General features: G+C 46.3%; 1 protein-coding gene across 3 annotated transcripts in view; it reads right to left on the minus strand.

Moving 5' to 3' along the window:
- SLC22A2 (solute carrier family 22 member 2) overlaps positions 1–13,981 on the minus strand; it is a 31,922-nt gene extending 17,941 nt beyond the window's left edge. For 2 of the 3 annotated variants that reach the window (XM_045058323.1, XM_045058325.1), the window contains exons 1-4: positions 13,039–13,981; positions 11,144–11,247; positions 5,625–5,779; positions 3,074–3,242 (exon numbers count right to left, since the gene is read on the minus strand). In XM_045058323.1, the coding sequence (XP_044914258.1) occupies positions 3,074–3,242; positions 5,625–5,779; positions 11,144–11,247; positions 13,039–13,449 (839 nt within the window). In that variant the 5' untranslated portion in view covers positions 13,450–13,981. The remainder of the gene's footprint in view (positions 1–3,073; positions 3,243–5,624; positions 5,780–11,143; positions 11,248–13,038) is intronic. The other variant, XM_003986694.6, reaches the window with a different exon arrangement.
- Between the last annotated feature and the right edge of the window lie 727 nt (positions 13,982–14,708).

Consider the following 14,708-nt stretch of genomic DNA (forward strand, 5'->3'; position numbering starts at 1 on the left):
AGAACTGTATTGCATATTTGAAAGTTGCTGAGACAAGCTGTCTTCAAAGTTCTCTCACAAGAAAAGAATTTTTTAAAATTTTGCAGAGGCTACGTGGGTTTTTCCTCCCTCACACGCTGACTTGTGTTCAGCCTTGTGCAGGAGACTTTTGGGGCAAACTCTTCAGAGTCCCCGGTGGTCAACCGGATGCCCAGGCAGGAGGAGAGGCAGATCAGCTGGGCTTTGCGAGTGCTGAGATCTGCCAGGTATGGGGACAGCGGAATGCAGTTCCCTCACGGGGGAAACCAAGTATTTTACGCATATTATTCTGAGAGCTGATTTCTCAAAGGAAGGAGGTAAGAGTTTGAGATAAGACGGTAGCAGAGCTTAAAAGCCAGATTGCTGGATCTGGCAGGACAAGGGGTGGGCGGCCCTGTACCTCCTGGAGCAGGACTCTAGCCACCTGGATCTGTGTTTGGAGAGTATTCTTGGAGTAGCTGTTCTGGTATAGAGTCCGGAAGGCCCCATGTCAGGGCCTCACCCTGGGGGAGAAAGTTGCTCTGAGAGGGCCCAAAAGGAACTCGGGATGGATGTTTGTGGGAATACCACGGAGAGAGGAATCAAGTCCAATTCCTCAGTTAAGGCTCGACATCAGGAACAGAAATGTGGTGCTCGGCGGCGGCCAATCCACAGCTCACGGTGAGCATCCTTTCTGCCGTGATGCCGTAGCATGATTTTCCTAGATCACATTTGACGCACAGGTTCAGCCCAGTCGCTCACACCCCCAGAAGCAGAGTCGGCCGAGCCAGGTGTCAAGCGAGCTGAAGGGTCAAGGAGGACCTGGGAGCCACGTCGGAGAAGACAGGAACCAGAAATGGCTAGCCTCCCAGTGGAACGTCTGGATGGATCCTCGGAGGCATATCCAGATAGGTACAGAGCTGCCCGGTAGAATAGAAATTAATTTTTTGAAGCTCTCAGTGCAGAATTAGGAACCCTGGGTAAACATGCCGGGAAGGTAAATTCCGGGTCAATGAGAAGTCTCTTGAAGACGAGCTTTGGGTTCTGCAGTGAAGTCGCTTGCTTGATGACAGAGTAAGAGCGAGAACAGTTTTCAAGCAGAGGCTGAATAATGATCCTCTGGGGGCATTGCTCTGGGGCTCCAGCCCTGGGCAGGAAGCTGTGCCAGAGGGCTTCTAATGTCACCTCACCTCTAGGAGCTGACAGCTACTGGGACACACATGCCAGTCCCACAGTGTCAGGTGAACAGCTGATCCCAACAAGCAGTGAAACGTGAAGGTTACAGAGACATGAGAGAAAAGCCACTGGGCAGGGGACAGGGCCGCCCACTGGCCTTGGTCAGCCTGCATGGAGTCCCTCCTCTGGTGACCATCGCATCCCCTCCTCCCCTGTAGCCCACCCCCTACCCCTTCTAGCCATGGCACCGCCTCTGTCTTCTGTCCTGGCTCCTTGTCCTCAGCTGGGCTTTCAGAATTTAGTCTATTTCTTTTGTCTTCTGCCCCGTTCGCTTCCTCTCCGGGCTCTGCTTCTTTCCTCTGAGGGACTGCCTCTATCCCCTACCCACCACCAGGGGGATTTTTCTTGAATTCCTGATCCTCAGGTTCAACCGCCCCTGGCCGTGTACACGTTGATGTCCTTTCCAGATGGATCTCAGATTCGGCGTGTCCAAAGCTCGCCCTCCTCATCCCTCCTTTCAAACCCACCCCTCCTCCTGTGCTCCCTATCTCAGCACGCGCAGACACAGAAGCCTCCACTCCACCCACGAGGCACCTCCTCTCCCTAAACCTTCCCATTTGGTCTCCACCAGGCTCTGTCCCTGCTCGCTGATGAAGCTTATTTCCAGTTTTCTCCTCTTCATAGGCCACCACTTGTCTTAACTCAGGCTCTGTCTCTCTTGCAAGGATTATGGCGATAGTCCCTTACTTAACCTCTTTGCCTCCACTCTTCCCCCTAAACACCTGTTTTCTACTCTATATCTCCACTGATTTTCGATGATGTAGGCCCATCACGGAGGTCGGAGAATTGGAAGTACATGAAATTTGATTCTATTGAGTAAAAATGGCAAAAAGCAACACATCAGAGGTGACCAGAACTTGGATGAGAGGTGCACCTTTTCTGTGATGCTAAAGCATCAGGAAAACAAAACCGTTGAAAGATTTTTAGGCAGGAAGGGAACACGGTGGAACTAATTTTAGAGATGGAGTGTGAAACATGCATTGGAGGATATGGCAGAGCAAATGTCAAAGAAACCAGGGTGAGTCTATCGTGGGGGTGGCTTCAGAGATGCAAAGGAGATGGAATGGATATGGGAGGGAGGTAAGGGTCCCTCTCAGAGTTTGACCAGATTTTGGAGGAGAGCCAGGCTTTCTGGAAAGGGTTGAGATGCTTAATTCTTAGACAGGATGACTCTGGGAGGGACAGGTGAGTACGTCCAGAAAGTGGTCTATTGCTTGAGAGAGGGATTGGCACGATAACCTAGCATCCCTCTTGTTTTATTTCAGGTAAACTCGCATTAGGAATTTCTGATAGTTTCTGCTGTTTCCACGGTTTCCCCGGCAGGTGTGACAAACAAGTTTCACATGTCCTGACGACTCTGACTGACATGGTCTGCCTGATCTGGAATAAAGACTGCTGGATTGATGGGAGATGTGTGCCTCGGGCAGGGATGTGGGAAGTGGTAACACTTGTACGCTAAAGTCTCCTCCGAGCAGGGATGGAATGAGAATAGTAATATTGTCAACCTCTGCCAAGGGCATCACAGCCACTAAAAGTTAATTTAAACACCACATTAATAACGTAAAAAGATGTGAGTTATAAAACTCTTAAGCCCGAAGCAAAAAGGACATTTGATTTCCAGAGGGCAAGACACGTTGAAGTTCATGGGGTTTTTTTGTTGTTGTTTTTGTTTTGTTTTGTTTTGTTTTGATCCCTGAAACACTGACCTGGGCTTTCCATGAAGGGAAAGAGTGAAGGACACCTTGGAATACAGAAGGGTGGTGTGCATTAAGGAGAGGTAGCCTTTTCAGGAAAACAAAATAGTTCAAGTTATTTCCTTTTTTGTTCCAAATGGACTTACCAGTAATAGAGCAAGAAGAAGACGTTGGGAAGGGAAACAGTGAGCTGGAGCCACCTCCAGTGAGGAAGCACGTATGCCACCCCCACCAGCGCCAGGAGCCCAACGGTGAAGGCCATTTGGTAAACGATGCCCACTGTTCTCCGATAGCTCAGCCCGACAAACTCTGTAACTGCAGAGAGAATCCAAACGGTCAACGCAAGTCAGTAGGACAGGGAGTTGGCCATCCAACCTCGGGGAAACTAGAGTGCCAGCCTCAAAAAAGAGTCCAAGTTCTAGAATGTTGTATACAACTTTCTGAATAATTTTAAGTGTTCTTTGGGACTGATTTTGTTATAATTTTGCTGTTGTAGTAATATAAGATCTTGTAATTCCACGTTGGGTGGGGGGGGAAAAGGCCTGCCAGTGTGAGCAAACTGTTTGATCGATAGAATAATTTCCAGGGAAAATGTGACTGGATTTCAGATACATGCAAAAAAATGTTTTTTTGAAGCAATCCAAAGTTTTTATTTTTTTAAGTTGTGTTTGCTTTTTTTTAAAACACTTTTTTAAAAGTTTATTTATTTTTAAGAGAGAGACAGAACATGAGCTGGGGAGGGGCAGAGAGAGAGAGGGACACAGAATCCGAAGCAGGCTCCAGGCTCTGAGCCATCAGCACAGAGCCTGATGCGGGGCTGGAACTCACAAACCCCGAGATCATGACCTGAGCCGAAGTCAGATGCGTAAGTGACTGAGCCACCCAGGTGCCCCATGTGATTGCTTTTTTTTTTATGTAACCCAGTTGTTTCTAATTGCAAAAGTTTGATCTAGAGTAGTAAGGCAGGGGTAATTTACGATGTGAGTAAATGGATCAAGCACTGAATTGAGATTGTAAAGGATTCTTATGTAAATGAACATCTCTTATATGAGTTAAGTATTTTCTTGGCAATCCTAATAATGCACATAAATGTCTTGGAAACCTAGCAGTGGGTTTCCCAACTGATTGGAGTCTGCTAGCATTGGCTTGCAAGAACCGCTTTATAAATTTTCAGGGATTTTGCAACTTGGTCATTAAACCCATTAACCTCAGTCATGGTGGGAGTATTTACAACTTAGGTATCAGACAACGCCACAAATCAGGGCTCTTTATTTTCCAAGAGCCAGGTTGGCAGCATAGCTCTGCATGTGGCATACGAATCAGCTTTCCCCCATTCCATGGTTCCACCCTGACAGATGTATGAAGTCTGCAGGACATGGATTTAGGGGACAGTCATTTCGTTACCGCAAACACTCTAGAACTTCAATTCCAGATATTCCACGAGCCACAGACCTTTTGCTTTAAATGTTTAGGAATCGTGTTCAAGATGTCAACTATTTACAAACCAAATATAAATGCGCCCCCAAAATATTTCTAGAAATTATTGCCAATTATCAAAAAGTATTTAAAACAGAGTTAAACAAAAAGTCTGTAAGTGCTCAATAAATAGAAATATCTGCCTTTCAAAGTGGTTGCGGCCACGGAGAGGTCTGAGGGTGGTGGGGAGGGAAGAGGTCAAGCAGCAAGGTGTACCTCAAGGACATTCAGAGGGACTGGAGAAGAGGTAACGGGCAGAAGGCTGAAATTTAAATTTATACAATGAAATTACACATATTTCTACATATCATGTGTTCTAAAAACCAATTGCTGGTTGAATAACTGTACATTAATTAATTCCTTTGTTGCCTGGGAATACGTTGGGGAGGTGCCTACCAAGACAGTAGCCTTCTGCATCTCACAGAGTTCCCCAAATTAACTTTACCAGGTGCAATTTTAAGCACACATATTCCAGCTCTTCATATTCTAGTTCTCATGGGTAATGAGAGTTTTATGATGGTGATGGTTTGGATTTCAAGGCGTCCATTTCCCTTTGTATGGATGCTCTTTGAATGTAGCCAGGGGCAAGTAATGATGGCGTTAATCCCCCAGATCTAATTATGGTGCTAATTTTTCTCACTATGGCTTTAAAGGCGCTATGCTATTTATTGGGATTCAAGTATTCTCCCGGACTCCGTGGAGTTTAAGCATAACTGGCTACCAGTGTGTGGGATGAAATGATATTCCTGGTCAGGCAAATGGCTGTCGAATCTAGATTGCCCATGGGGCTTATATTCTCCGTTTTCTTGTATATAAATTGAGGAGAACAGTGGTTTGCAAGAATCCATTTATGCAAAGCAGCGAAGTCCCTCATAAAGCTGACGTATGTCTCACCATTGAATTTTCTTTACGTATAGACCTGGAGGGCTAGATTTTTCTCTGTATGTAACACCCCCGGGTATAGAAAGCTTTTTCCTAAAAAGCTATATTAGAATCTGGATGGTATGTTTACCCTCATTTCTGCCTTCATTGTTTTCTTTATAGAAAGAATGTAGACTGAGTTGCTGAACAGATTTTAGAAATACTTTTGATAGAGAAAAAAAAAATCTCTCAACATTTTCTTGAAGCTGGGTCCGTTTTGGGGCCCAGCCCTTCCCTTCTCCTATGGATTTTGGCACAATGTCACTTAATTCTCCAAGCAGCAGCCACAAACATTCTTACTCAGGATGTAGCCTATAAGCCAGCCTGCCTTGCTGACCAGCCCCTGGATCAAACGGAAAATTAACACCCAGGTATAGTTTGGGGAAACGGCCAGCAGGAGTCCTGATGCAGCATTTATGAGGATCGTAACCAGTAGGCAGAGCTTACGGCCAAACCTGCAAGGAGAGAAAATAGAATTAGATTAGATTCATGAAGGCTGTAGAAAATGCACAGAAGTTATGGATGTCTCAAGAGGAGGTTGGCTCTGAATTAGGCAAACTCAGGAGATGCGGATTGATGCCCACTTAGGGAGAATCCCTGACTTTAGGTCAGTTCACTTTAGTACTTTTCCCCAGGGCACTTTGTGAAAATTCTATGCCTCATTCACCCCAGGGCCCCAGAACCTTCTCAGTCTCACACTGTGGAGGGTCTTCAGGCAGGGGGTGACTCTTCCAGGCCACCCAGGGGCCCATCTGGGTCTTCCATCATCCTATAAGCTGGGGCCTCTGCACCAACAGTCTCCACCAACTGCCCACCCCAGAGAGTTTTTCTTTCGGAAAAACAAACATTTCAATACTGCCTTTGGACTTTGTGGTATTTGCATGTCTCCCCGGAAATGGTCTCTGGTGTCAGCTGCGGGGGCGGAGGGCCTTTGTCATGGAGTACCCCAGGTTAGCTTCTTCACATTCTATCTGAGAGACTTGGGTTTTCATCAGCTTAGGGACCTGGAGAGGGTCCCAGGACACAGAGGAGGGGAAAACTTTGAAACCTGGTTGAATCTTGGCCTTACCAATTACTCCGATGTCTGTGTTAGTCAACCTTTCTGTTTCCTCAGCTGGAAAAGACCTGTCCTACCCAGTCGACAAGAGGGTTGGTTAAGTGAGATATTACACGGAAAGAGCTAGAGACACTGGCTTCCTTTCCCCCCATGTCTTTCCTTCTGTGTGTCAAGCAGGCTGTCTGAGAGTTGACTTGGGGCAGAGCACTAATTCATGTTGTCATCGCGTCCGCCTTGTTTTGTTCTAAGAATCGTCCTAGTTGGCTGTTAATGGGTATTTTAAAGATTCTTCATAGAAGGCAATGTTTTAGTCAGTCTTTGCTTATCCACTGCAAACTCAAGTCACGGACTGTTTTTATGTCATTCCTTTGCACATTTGATGGTGGCTGAATATTTTTTAATAGTTACTCTGCTCCTAGGCTACTACGTCCTAGCGACCATTTCACTACCAACTGACCATTTGAAAATAATCCACGACATCCTTAACAATTATTGGGGAATGTTAATGTTTTAAATTGGAAATTGAAAGATCAAGCATTCTCATGAGTAATAAATGTAAACCACTGAACTTCTTTCTTTTTTTTTTTTTTATGGCTACTTATTTATTTTGAGAGTGACAGAGCACGATCATGCATGAGCTGGGGATGGGCAGAGAGGGAGAGAGGGTGAGAGAAAATCCCAAGCAGGCTCCATGCTGCCAGCGCAGAGCCCGACGTGGGGCTCAGTGTCACAAACGGTGAGATCATGACCTGAGCTTAAATCAAGAGTTGGACGCTTAACCGAATGAGCCACCCATGTGCCCCTAAACTGCTAAACTTCTTAAGACACTGTTTGGACCATTGATTTCTTAATTCTCAGTCAATGGTTCTCCACTGTAAATATCTGCCTCTTTGGCCTTTTATTCAAAGTCTTCCAAAATCCCATCTTGACAAAATGTTTTAGCCTTTCATCTCCCGTGTTCTCCTACCCACACCCCTTCCTTTACCCTGAAAGAGTCTTTAAACATTTGTTCAGGTGATAGCTCTTTAGCTTCCAAAGTTGACCTGGGCCTCCTATACTAGTCACGCTCCTGTAGATGGTGGACAAAATCCTGTGGCTGATAAGAGGGAATATTTACCATTGGAAACTGAGAGCATGAAAACCTTCAGAAAATCAAATCTGTGATGCAGAAAAACTTCAGCGGGGAACACATGCCAAATAAAGTCACGACGCCATTACAAAACTATGGCATGGTTGGGAGAAGTTTTGGAGATCTGGGATAGTGGTTTGGGACTTTTTCTGCCTGCAACACAACCACGTAAGTGGTTAAATGAAAAACAAAGAACTGAAACAGGAGAGGGGGGTGGATTCCAGTATTTCTGGCTTCATACGTATTTGACTACCTGTCACTCAGAATGCGGGCAGGGTCATCCGCATCGTGTAGGAGGGGTTAGAAATGCAGGCTCGGGGCTCACTCTAGGCCTGCTGGATCCGAATCAGAGTTTTCACAAGATTCCCAGCTGGTTTACATGCACATTAATGTCTGGGGGGCACTGCTTTCATTTCACCGAGCCTCAGGTTCCTCATCTGCAAACTGGGAATAACAAAATCATGTTTAAAAGGCTGTGATGAGTCTAAATGACCTATAACACATCAGTGTGCCCAGTACAGTGCCTGGCACATGGTCGGTAGTGGAGAACTTGTTTTGGAAGATTTCACACAGCTGGGTAAGTTTGACTATGACCCGTTGAGACTCCGATTCTGCTCTGATCTAGTTCCATCACGAAATGTAGAGGAATGGGGGCTGGCTCTTGTTAGCTGGTCATTAGGATCTCAGAAAATTTGCAAGCTAATTGTTAAACACAGCCACTGTTAGAAATTAAATCCTACACTTAAAAATAAGGAAATTAGATTAAAAACAAGTGTAATAAATATGCAAAACATTGCTTCCTAATTACTCTACTGTGTTCGGCCATTATCTATGCTCATGAGATTATTTACCTCTGTCTGCTGTATCCGTACAGTGGCAATACCATACAATGGTGCCTATTTCTGGCCAACCCTGTGTCCAGTGACCTCACTTTGGTAGCTTGAAATGGACCACTGTGGGAGTACTTACACCAGGGAAATCAGCAAATTCTACACACCAGGCCTTTATCCCTCAGAAAGCCGGTCATTAAACATTTACAGGCATGCCACTAAATACAGAACTTACAATTACCCATCAGTAGAGTAAAAAATCTGGAATTGGTGAGAGATTACTCTTTTTTTTTTTTTTGCATCAGGTGATACTAAAAAATGTTCTTTAGGAGGTTTGAATGATGACATAAGTTAGACATATTATGAAGGGCTTGTTTTCAAATTCTCTAACACATGCCCTTCCTTCAGCCCTCCCTTCCATCAGCAAAGCTGACTTCCAGAAAGTTGACATGGTGTAAAACTCAGTATTCTTATTTGCAACCTTTTCATAATATCCTCCTGGTTTTCTTCTAAAAGATACCCTAATCAGCTGTTGGTTCATATCTTTAAAAAGCATCACAGAAGGCAATCGATTTTAGTAATGTTAGTTTAATCCGTAGCACGAAATGATTTTCTGTGAGATTTTGTACCATTGTATAGAATCTGAATATTGTTCAGAAAAAAGCATTAATTATGCAAAAGATAACTTGCTTTTTAATCCAATGGCTGTTGTGCTATTGCAGACTCTCACCCGCATATGCAAGTAGAACAGAAGAAGGGGCAATAAACAACAGAAATTCAGACAATTTAAGAAACATAAATGGGGGCACCCAGTGGCTCAGTCAATTGGGTGTCTGACTCTTGATTTCAGCTCAGGTCTTGATCTCAGGGTCATGAGACTGAGCCCCGCGTCGTAGGGTTCTTCACGGAGCACGGAGCCTACTTCAGATCCTCTCCCTCTCTCTCCCTCTTGCCCTCCCCAGCTTGTACTCTCTCTCTCTCTCTCTCTTTCAAGAAAAAAAAGGAAAAGAAATGGAGATTTGTATATAGCTTTTTGGGGAAGAATAGTGAGTAATCAACTTTACATAGAAGATTTCAACAATAGGAGCAAAATAATGAGATGAAGTCATCCAAGAAGGTGGATAATTGACTCAGGGTTATAAATCAGGAATGCACTGTCAGTGGGGAATTATAACCTGTCTCCTTCTCTGTGAGTGGGGTGAGAATAATTAACTCATTTATTTAACCAGCCGAGACGTTCAGTCACCTATTTGCTCACTTCCATCCTGGCAGCTGAGTGTTAGTATCCCCACCTTATGGGAAGGAGGGAGTGGAGAGGGGGCAAGGAGGCAGGGGGCCGGACAGCCACACACTCTAGACCGTCCCTTGCCTGCAGCTCTCTTGACTTAAGGGCTCATCTCCAAACCATCGACCTATTGGTTGTGAGGCAATGAAAATAAAAGCAAATGACCTTCCTTTTTACCTCACAAGCCTCCCACACAAAGTTCCAGGAAGAACCTTTGAAGGAGGGCGGAGCAGACAGTTACTGAAGTGGAGCGATGGATGGACTGCCCTGTGGCTCGGTGGCCTCGACTGCCATCCCCTCTCCCTCCCGCCGCCACAGTGGGCCCGGGCTGTGAACACACAGATGCCCCTGGGAGGGGATGGATTAACTATTGTTACCAATCTTTAACTCATTTGCAAGTTTCCATCCAGCCTGACCATATAGCATCATCAAAGAAAATATTCTGTTTACATTTAATATAATACGGGTTTGGGTTTATCTCTACCACAGATCTAGTTGGGGAAAGCAATGAGCATAAAGCGTGTTTACCTAGATTATATGTATTTATTATATAGTTACATAGCACTAGCTCTGGTTATTCACGAGAATGATACTGTTCAAACACGAGCACAGTGCCTGGCACATGGAGAACACCCAATAAACAGTTGGTATTTCGAGTGCTCAAGTATCAACTATAAAGCAAATTTTTCTGTTCCTTTCTCTTTTGAGCACTCCAAAAAATATCTAATTGGCCATCAACCGAGTAAAAATGCATGTCAAAAGGCACTTTCAGCACAGTAAATCTGGGAGTGCAAAGTGATGGACATACAAAAGATACAGGCAGAGCTGGATTAGTACAACTCATTGAAAACTAGTTCCCTGAACCGGACCTCCTCAGAGGACCATCTGCTCTATGCTCCACACACACAGGTCTTTCCTCGTCTCTCTCCGGGAACACTGACATTGTGATAGTGGATATTTACCTCTGTCAGGGTAGACGGTCCCTGTGTCCCTTTTGCCAGATTATAACCTAGGTTCCGTACCCACAATTACATCTGTCCCCAGGATCCCTATCAGGAATTCTGTGACCCAATGGGCTAGGCAAGGACAGCTGCAGGGCAGGTCTACACTGGCTTTGGGTCTATGAGAGGCAGGCAGAGGAGGGAGAGCTTAGGAGCCCTGATGGTTCATGAATGGGGACCTAGTGATGAGGCCAATGAACTGGGAATCACAAAAGGGGTCACATCATTTATTACTCTCCCTTCTAACCCTAGGCTTCTGGATAGTCCACGCGGAAAAACTGCTGCCCAATATAGAACATTCCTCTGTGACTCCAGGGACTTAGAAAACAGACACGTCGGCCATGGTTATCAAAGCAGTGGAAGACATCTCAAATTGTCAAGATGGCTGCCATGAGGCCAAGAAACTGTGGTCTGTGTGCTTTGGGAAAGGATGCTATTCAAGCAGGGGCACGTGAATCCAAGTGTTTTCCGGACCTGCGGGACCATTTAAATTCCACCACATTTGTGTGACACCCACCTGTCTGCTATGTAGCCGATACCCACAGAACCGATAAAAAATCCTACATTCACAGCCGACTGAAACAGGTCCAGCATCCAGGAACTGGCACACACTAGGTTAAACTGCCGAGGGGCGAGAGGTTTCCCGGGTCAGGAGAGAAAACAAAATCCTGTTAGACACAGCTCAGCCCAGGGAACTCCTCGAATATTCCTTGCCTTGAGCTGATGTGGATGAATGGCAATAAACCAACTGTTTTTTTTTTTTTTTTTTTTTTGCTTATGTGAATTCTCCTTATACAACCAAGAGATTTGTCCCACGATCTATTTAGCCTTCCACCTAGAAGCATGTCATTAAGCCAAAATTTGTTGTTGGCGAAACTAGCTGAAATCAGGTGAGTACTCCATGTTGCTCCATTTTCCCTTTCTAATGTTGATACGAAAAAGCAAATGGGTGTGTAAGCTGGATGCCAACGCTGGCCCGAGGGCGCTGGGGTATTCAGCGTCTCTTTGCTGTCTCTTTAACAGTAGGGGAATCGGGGTCGGGGGGTGTCTGAGTCGGTTAAGCTTCCGACTCTTGGTTTCAGCTCAGGTCATGATCTCGCGGTTCGTGAGATCGAGCCCCGCATCGGGCTCCTTCTGACAGTATGGAGCCTGCTTGGGATTCTCTCTCCCCTGCCCCTGCTCATGCTCTCTCCCTCTCTCTCACAAAAATAGATAAATACACATTTAAAAAAATAGTAAGGGAATCTGGAATGTTTTCACAGCCTGCTACATTCGCTCTCATTTGGAACAAGAGGCAATGTTGAAGGAACAGGTGGAAATTTGGTTTCTAGAGTGAACTGTATGAAGGGATGAGATTAGCAACGTTGTAAAGCCTCTTGAAATTGTATGATGTTATATCTGTGATCTCTGTCTACGGTTTCATGTAAGCATCGGACCATTTAAGAAAAGCTCCTGTACCGGGGAGCCTGGGTGCCTCAGTCGGCTGGGCCTCTGACTTCAGCTCAGGTCATGATCTCTTGGTCTGTGAGTTCGAGCCCCGCGTCAGGCTCTGTGCTGACAGCTCAGAGCCTGGAGCCTGCTTCGGATTCTGTGTCTCCCTCTCTCTCTCTCTGCCCCTCCCCTGGGTATGCCTCTGTCTCTGTCTCTGTCTCTGTCTCTCTCCCAAAAGCAAATAAACATTAAAGAAAATATTTTTAATAAAAAAAAAGAAAGAAAACTCCAGTACCTAAATGTCTGTTTATACAGAATGTCTTCACGTTACCCAAGCAGTCATTTTAAATGAAGCCAGGCAGCTGGCTTTCTCCGTATTTTCAGAATAAATGCACCCTCCCATTTTGGTTTGCCTCCAATAAAAGCAGGTCCCCATTTTTTTTTGTTTTCTCTGTATTTATTAAAAGGAGGCTTCACAATTAGCTATTAGTGTTGACTGTAGTTTTTAATAAAACAATAGCGCCATAGCAGAAACGTCAACCCCAGATGGTTTTTAGGCAAACATTTTGAGCAAATCCCAGAGAAAAAAGTAGCTATCAAGAGAAGAATGTATCGTATCACGGTTAGGCACCGTTCAGGTGAGTTCCATGAACTTTCAGGCTCCAGAAAAAAGAGGCTTAAAAATTTTCCTTTTCCTGGAATTATGTCCAAGAATTCAGCTATGCTTTTCCTTGTTTCTTACCCCTGAAACTTACATAAACTGGAATCATTATTGCCAGAATTTGACGAAGTTTTAACTAATTCACTCATCCTCCAGACAAATAAGAGGCTCCATGTTCTTGTCGGAAATGAGGATTTTACAAGATCCTTTGAGCCCCCAAATCACGTCCAGCCAGCGTAAGAACCAGGCCTTACCGGCTTCTCCCTTAAGAAAAGCCAGTGTGTTGGCTCTCGCCTGCCCTGAGTCCTGCACTCACTCACCTCGGTCACGATGGACGAGCCGGGCGTTTCGTACACCCAGCCGTGCCGACAGGGGCCCAGCGGCAGGTGGCTCCTGTTGGCCGCCAGGCCGGCCAGGGGGTCCGCGCAGCTGAGGGCGCTCTGGTTCCAGTCCACCTCGTAGCGGCGGCACTGGTGAGGGGACGCCTCGCCCGCGGCCCCCGGGCCCGGTGCTGTGTAGTTCAGCTCCTCTGCCAGGCTCCAGCCGCATCTCCGGCTCAGCTCGGCCACCCCGGGGCTCAGGCAGCGGTGATCCGGGGTGAAGGCCAGGAAGACGATGCCCACGTAGATGGGGGTGAACGCGGCCGAGAGCAGAGCTAAGAGAAAGAACGTCTGCTTCTGGAAGAAGTTAAATTCCCCTATGTGCTCTAGGATGTCATCCACACTTGGCATTATTATCGGAGGCAGGAGTCCTGATGCTCTTCCCCGGGCTGGTGCGAGTGGCCCCGAGTGAGGCCGTGGCCGGCTCAGTTCAGCTCTTATGCAAAAGTCAGAGGGTTGGAGGGAGTTTACTTTAGAATGAGACCAACCTTTGATCCAGATTTTACTTGGTCAGGCTAATTTCCAACTGTGCCCTCCTCCAGCGGACATGTGTCCTGCCGCTCTCCCGGGGTGCCCTGAGCAAGAAACAGGGCCAGATGTTGTGTGTGTGGTAAGATCACTCCCCAAGAGCTTGCCTTACCTCACCCCAACCCCACAAACAAGCCCTCCTCTGTATCACCCAGGGAGAAATCGGAGAGCGTTCACGTATCACGGGCCTGTTAATCTTTGCCCGGTAGGCTAAGCGTCCGGGAAATTAATATATTCGTATCTCACCCACGCAGCCAACCTCCTCTCTAAGGTGCTACAGAGAACGCACATGCATTTGGCTTTGCTCGCCAGTGGGATGTGAATCATGGTCTTGGGTCAGAGCTCTTGTCTGGATTCAGAGCGGTTTGTAGTTTCTACCACCGGCCTCAGTCTACAAACAACAGCGAGCGCACTGGGGATACACGCTTGTTTTGATTCCCCCCCTTCCCCCCCCCCTGCCCAGATTTTATAATTCTGCTTTTCAAAGAATGCCAACCTGGCATTCTTGTGTTTCAACCCTGAAGTGTCCTTCCCTTGACCCGTTTGTGGGGAAAGAATAAAATGTTCACCACGTATACAGGTCACGTGTAAATGCAGGCAGGCAGGAATGTTTTTGTTTTTCTTCTTTCGTCGGAGAGATTTCTGCCCGCGGTCAAGGATACCTCTTTAGGTTGGCGTTGGGCGCATCCAAACACCAGACAAACAGTCAGTCCGTCTTTCCTGGTGTGCAAAAGGATCCTTCCTACAGCGGGAAGCTGCCCCATGGAGAAGGTGGCCTGTTGATATATCTGCATATGAAAACACCAGAAATTTAATCTCGCTTTCTTTCTTCCTTTTCTTCTGTTGACTAGTCAGTGGGTATGATAATGGTCCTAAAAGTAGTGGCTCATGAGGATCCTCCTCTCTCCTGCAGTTTTGAGCTTCTTGTTTTCTTGAAAACGCAAGAAGCAGGTGCCTGTTGGGACCCTATCAGCCTCTGCTGCACCTGTGTTGGCTCACAGGGGTGCTCTGCTTGGTGCAGGGGTGCATCAGGCCGGGCGGGTCCCTACCGCTGTCCTCCTCAGTTTGCCATTGGCCGCGTG

The sequence above is a fragment of the Felis catus genome, chromosome B2, assembly GCF_018350175.1.
Source record: "Felis catus isolate Fca126 chromosome B2, F.catus_Fca126_mat1.0, whole genome shotgun sequence".
NCBI lineage: Eukaryota > Metazoa > Chordata > Mammalia > Carnivora > Felidae > Felis > Felis catus.